The sequence below is a fragment of the Molossus molossus genome, unplaced genomic scaffold, assembly GCF_014108415.1.
Source record: "Molossus molossus isolate mMolMol1 unplaced genomic scaffold, mMolMol1.p scaffold_m16_p_1, whole genome shotgun sequence".
NCBI lineage: Eukaryota > Metazoa > Chordata > Mammalia > Chiroptera > Molossidae > Molossus > Molossus molossus.
In genome coordinates, this window is record NW_023425344.1 from 193,246,909 (window position 1) to 193,253,027 (window position 6,119).

General features: G+C 44.7%; 1 protein-coding gene across 2 annotated transcripts in view; it reads right to left on the reverse strand.

Annotated features, from left to right (window-relative positions):
* Positions 1-5,291, reverse strand: part of DNAAF4 (dynein axonemal assembly factor 4) — a 64,362-nt gene extending 59,071 nt beyond the window's left edge. For both annotated transcript variants that reach the window (XM_036270321.1, XM_036270329.1), the window contains exons 1-3: positions 5,169-5,291; positions 4,681-4,828; positions 1,178-1,311 (exon numbers count right to left, since the gene is read on the reverse strand). In XM_036270321.1, coding sequence (XP_036126214.1) covers positions 1,178-1,311; positions 4,681-4,828; positions 5,169-5,291 — 405 coding nt within the window. The remainder of the gene's footprint in view (positions 1-1,177; positions 1,312-4,680; positions 4,829-5,168) is intronic.
* Positions 5,292-6,119: the final 828 nt, after the last annotated feature.

A 6,119-nucleotide genomic window follows, 5' to 3' on the forward strand; every position in this document is an offset into this window, starting at 1 on the left:
TTATAAAAACAATACTAATGATCCAAATGCAAAAGAAGAGTCAAAGGTTCAGAGCTCTTGATGAGATAATGGTTAGTATGGATTTCTTATCATCTCAAGACATCAAATGAGAATATAAGGTAAGACATTACTTGCAAAAACTAGTTAGCATAGGTAAATCTATAGTGATAGAAAGTAGATTAGTGGTTGCCTAGGGCCAGGGTGGGAGGAATGGATAGTGACTGCTGATGGTTATGGGGTTTTTTGGGGGGTGATGAAAATGTTCTAAAATTGATTGTGGTGATGATTGCTCAACTCTAAATATACTAAAAACGAATGAATTGTAAGCTTTAAATGGGTGAATTGTAGGGTATGTGAATCATATCTCAAAAAATATTGCTGATTAAAGCTTTAACTTGAAATCCTCAATAGTTAAAAAGATACTAATTTGTCAATATTTAGTGTTTTTCTTATTTTAAATAATTATGTTCATTATTCTAAGATTAAGAGGTAAAATACACTATAAAACCTTATCTTCTGACTTCCCTGGAAATAGAAAATTCTCACTGAAACAAGTAAATCTATTATTATTCAACATTTACACTCTCAACTTTCATATTTTCAGGAACACATGCAATTAGCAGAGAGCCTATATAACTTAGTAAGTCCTATAACCAAAGTATGAACAAAAAGGTGAGAAAATACAGTGCTTGGAACTAATCATCTTTACATAGTTTATTATCATCTCTTTATTTTATTAATATTATTTATTTATTTATTTAATGATGCCAGGATACATTTAGATGCCTTTATAGAGGCTTTAATGTGTCCTGTTCTGTTAGGAACTCACAACCGGCCTATCAGGTATGCAATGCAAGAATCAGGCCCATTTTAATTTTTTGTTTGTTTGTTTTTTATCTCCACCCAGGGATATTTTTCTATTTATCTTCAGGTAGAGAGAAAGGGAGAGATGGGGAGAGAGAGAAATAAACATTGACATGAGAGAGACACACTGACTGGTTGCCTCCCGCAGGACCTCAACCAGGGCTGGGGTCAAACCGCAACTGAGGTATGTGCCCTTGCCTGGAATCAAACCCGGGACTCATTGGTCCATGGGCCAAAGCTCTACCACTGAGCCAAACCAGTCAGGGCTATCATCTCTTTAATTAGGGGACCTTCCTATCAATCTGTAACTTACCTTCATCATGACATTTAGTGCATATTTTTGATCTTCCCGCCTTGCTGCAGCTTTTGCTTCCATAGCTTCTTTTGCTCTTTCTTGTGCTTGTAAAATAGATTTCTCCCGTATTCTTTGCATCATCTCTTTGTCAACTAAAACATAAGAAATATCACTAGGGGGCGGGATTGGGAAGAGGGTGTCAATGGGGGGGAAAAGGAGAAACATCTGTAACAAAAATTAATTAATTAAAAAAATATATTTAAAAAAAGAAATCACTAAATTAGGATATGATAAATTTGTTTTACTTAGAAGAAACTGCTTAACATTATGATTCAGGATGAGATTTTTATTGATTTTGTTTAAAGAGAGAGAGGAAGGGAGAGAGAGATAGAAACGTCAGTACAGTATGAGCAAAACATTGATTGGCTGCCTCCTGCACGCCCCCTACTGGGCATTGAGCCCCAAACCCGGGCATGTGCCCTGACTAGAATCGGACTGGGACCTCTCAGTCCATGCAAGGACACTCAGTCCACTGAGCCACACCGGCTGGGCTCAGGATGAGATTTATTTTGGACCCAACTTCACATGGAAAAGTGAAAACATTTTTCAATATTAAACTGGCCAAGAAGCTAACCTTAAATGGTCAGCAAGTAATTGTATAGTAATTAATTACTACAGAATGAGAGGGGGGAGAGAATGAGAGAGAGAATATGAATCAGAGAGAGGAGGAACAACACAGAGAGGGAATGAGAGAAAAAATGGGGTGAGGGGAAGGGCCGGGAGAGAGGGAGAACAAAAAGGCACAAGAGAGAGAGGATAGTGGAATGAGAGGGAGAGAGAAGAGGAAGGAAAGGTAGAGGGAAGAGACAAGATGAGGAGAGAGATAATACATATATCCTCCTCTCTGTTGAGACAGCAGGGGTATTTGCTTGTAAACCTGGTCACAATAAATAATCACTATAAGGTCTAGAAGAGAAAATGGGTTGAGACTCTCTGATATGATCAATCACCTTCACAAACAAAAAGGTAATTTATACACATGAAGAGTTCAGGGTCAGCCCTAGGAAATATTATAAAGTAACACAATTTGTTATATATAGAATTTTACCATTCACAGTTATTTTTATACTCAGTGACTCAATGTTTTACACACAGGCTACGATCCATTAGGGATGAGGTAAATTATCTTAGGGGAAGTGGGATCACAGAGGCATCTAGACTTTGAGGGGAAAAAATACAGGAGAGGAGAGAAAACCTGGGGCAAGAGGGTGAGGTAGGATGGGGGGAGAAGGCAGAGATGAAGCAGGTCCAAGGCAGGGATTCTTTTTTATTATTATTATTATTTTTTTTTATCCTCACCCGAGGGCATTTTTGCAATTTTTGTACAGATAGAGTGGGAGGGAGAGAGAGAGAGAGAGAAACATCGACGTGAAAGGGACACATCGAGTGGCTGCCACCCACACGACCAACCAGGGCCGGGGACAAACTGCAACCGAAGTACGCGCCCTTAGCGGGAACCGAACCCGGGTCTCTCCAGACCGCAGGCCAACGCTCTAACCGCTGAGCCAAACTGGCCAGGGCCAAGACAGGGATTCTTAACTTTTTGGGTACTGCAGATCCCTTGGCAGAATAATTAAAGCCTTACAGGTCCTTCATAATGTGTTTTTGTTTTTTTTATCCTCACTCGAAGACACTTTCGCATTTATCTTCAGATAGAGTGGGAGGGAGAAAGGAAGAGACAGAGAAACATCCATGTGAGAGAGACACGTTGACTGGTTGCCACCCACACAACCCTAACTGGGGCTGGGGACAAACTGTAACAGAGGTAGGTGCCCTTAGCAGGAACCCAGGACTCTCTGCTCCGGGGACCAACGCTCTAACTGCTGAGCCAAACCAGCCAGAGCAGAGTCTGGTGTTTTTAAAAAAATTCCTCAGTTAGCCTGGGACTCACTAAAGTAACCCAGCTACAGTAACCTACTTTAATCAGTATATTCTGAGCCCTGAAGATTAAATCGTTAAATTCTGCTGCAAGATAACAAGAAAACATTCATACAAAGAATGATTGCTATCTCTCCATTCTTAATACTCCGTGCTGCCAGAGAACGAAGAGACATTTCAGGCAGCAGAGATAAAGCACTGTAAAACATGAAAACCAGAAGAGGGAGGAAGAAAACAGCTAAAGCAGTGCAGGGCAACTACTGACAAAGCTGTTCTTGGCAAAAGAACAGAGTACTGTACTGATAAAGAGTACAGCCCTGGCCGGTTTGGCTCAGCGGTTAGAGCATCGGCCTGCGGTCCGGAGAGACCCGGGTTCGGTTCCCGCTAAGGGCACGTACTTCGGTTGCAGTTTGTCCCCGGCCCTGGTTGGTCGTGCGGTGGCAGCCACTCGATGTGTCACTTTCACATCGATGTTTCTCTCTCTCTGTCTCTTCCTCTCTCTCCCTCCCACTCTATCTGTACAAAAAATGGAAAAATGTCCTCGGGTGAGGATAAAAAATAAATAAATAAATAAATAGAGTACAGAGAATAGGGAATCTTAATTCCACACATTATGATTCTTGGAAAGCTTTTTACAAAACTACCAACTCTGGGGTCCCACTCCTAGAAACTGGTTTGATTGGCCTAGGGTAAGTTTCAGACTTGTGTATTATTTAAAAGTTCTAAGGTGATTCAAATATGGAGGCAGGGTTGAGAATCACCATTCTACAGTCAATCTGCTAAGGCTCCAGTTTCAGTCTGCCACTTACTAGTTGAGTGACCTTTGTCAATTACTAAACCCTCTGTGCCTCAGTAGCCTCACCTTTAAAAAAAAAAGCGGGGGACCTAAGTGAGGATGTGTTAATGCCTAATACAAAATAAGTGCTCAAGAAAGGTCATATCCAGAAGGCCTTATCTACTAAAGATGCAAACCACATCTTCTGCTTAAGTTATTAATGTGTGCCCTGGCCAGTTTGGCTCAGCGGTTGGAGCATCGGCCTGCGGTCCAGAGAGCCCCGGGGTTTGGTTCCCGCTAAGGGCACGTACTTCGGTTGCAGTTTGTCCCCAACTCTGGTTGGGTCGTGCAGGTGGCAGCCACTCAATGTGTCCCTTTCACGTCAATGTTTCTCTCTCTCTCTTCCTCTCTTTCCCTCCCGCTCTAGCTGAATAAAAAAATGGGAAAATGTCCTCGAGTGAGGATAAAAAAAAAAAAAAAAAAAAGTTATTAATGTGTGCCCTGGCCAGTTTGGCCCAGCAGTTAAGCGTTGGCCTGGGGACCAGAGAGTCCCGGGTTCGGTTTCCGTTAGGGGCACGTACCACCAAAACAAAAAAGAGTTATTAATGTGTGCTCTAACTTTTGAATAATTCAATCTTTAGGTTATTTCCTTTAAATGGCAGTTGAAGCACTATCTCATTTAAGTCATGCTCATGTGCCTATTTTTTACCTAGAAGAGCAACATAATTGTTCCAAAAGAGGAAAATTTTAGAAAGGTATAAAATATAAAAAGCACAACCAGATGACCATCTTTTAACAAAGAACTCACCACCTGACACAGAAAGGGTCTCCCACATGACCGGTTCTTTTTTATGTAAGGTGAAAACAATAGTGTCATTCCCAATCTTGGCTTTGCTGCTCTCATCGTCTATGGGAGCGTAGAGAAACACCTCAAATAAAAATGAAGCAAAGTTGACCTAATCAGGAGGAGGGGGGAAACGAAAGTTAATTTAGTTACACAGATTAAAAACAGCCGTTAAGAAATACGTGCCAGAGGCCAAAATCATTCTCTTAAATGCCTGCCATAAACTTATTCCAGGTCGCGAAAGGTTAGCAAGGCTTAGGTAGGAAGCCCTGGAGAAAAACAACCGACTTGATAACATCTGCTTACAGAGGAGGTGTCACCAGCACGGGGCTGTGTCGTGGCTCAGCGCAGTAATTTTAGGCGGTAGGTGCAAGGACGCGCCGGGCGCGCGCACACGGGCGCACTAGCAGAGCGGCCGACCCCCCGGGAGCCGCTGGGCCCCGCGTTCCTACCTTCAGATAGTTTTCCGTGCAGAACACGTCCGCATCTCGGACGCAGACGCCCCGGAGGGGCACAGAGATAAAGACCGCAGCCTCCGTCTGCTGCCAGCGGTAGTCGCTAACGGGCAGGGGCATCGCGGGAGGCAGACGCAGCGGCCGGCGCTGGCTGGCCTGGCGCGGGCTCGGTTGCTAGGGAAGCCGGGGTTACCACGCGCCAGCCCTTCCGGGTCAGGCGGGGCCGCGGCGCCCGGGTTCCCAGCTGGGCCCGGGCGCGCCCCTGCGACCGCCGCCGACTGCGCTCCTGACTCCCTGGGCAGCCCGGCGGAGTCTTAGACCACGTCTTAGGGTCTTATTCCTTCCGCAAGGTCTGAGCGAATCTCGGAGACAAAGGCCGAGATGCGCTTCGGCAAGAAAAGAGCTTCCCGCCGGAGAATGCAAAACCAAACCAATGTGCGTTTAGGGGCAGAAAGCGTGACCCGCAGGAAGCAGGTGCGACGCCCCCGCGCCATCGCAACTCTGGCCTTTGGTTTGTTCTGATGGGAGCTGTCAGAGTCAGCATCCTCTGGTGTTTGTGTTTTGGACATGTCCTGGCCGCAGATCTCACCTGTGCTGTTACAGTCCTTCAAATCCGACCAACTGTAGGCCACCCAAAGCATGTAAAGTGGGTTTCCCCCTAAGGTTTGAGAACTGGGGAGAAAGGAGCCCATTGACTCACCTGACAGCTGCTTGGCTGCAACTCAACTGTAGGATGAGTTGAATTCACACGGATACATTTTACTATTGCTTAAAAAGAGGAAGACTTAGAGCTTTAGCGCCAGAAGGAAACAGTCACCCGACATGTTTAAGGAGCCCTAGATGCAGACACTTACCCCCTTGCCACATACATCAGTGGCAGAACCTCGATGAAGATCCTGATCTCTCAACTCCCATTCTAACGTGCTTTCCCGGGGCTGCTCTCTGTAG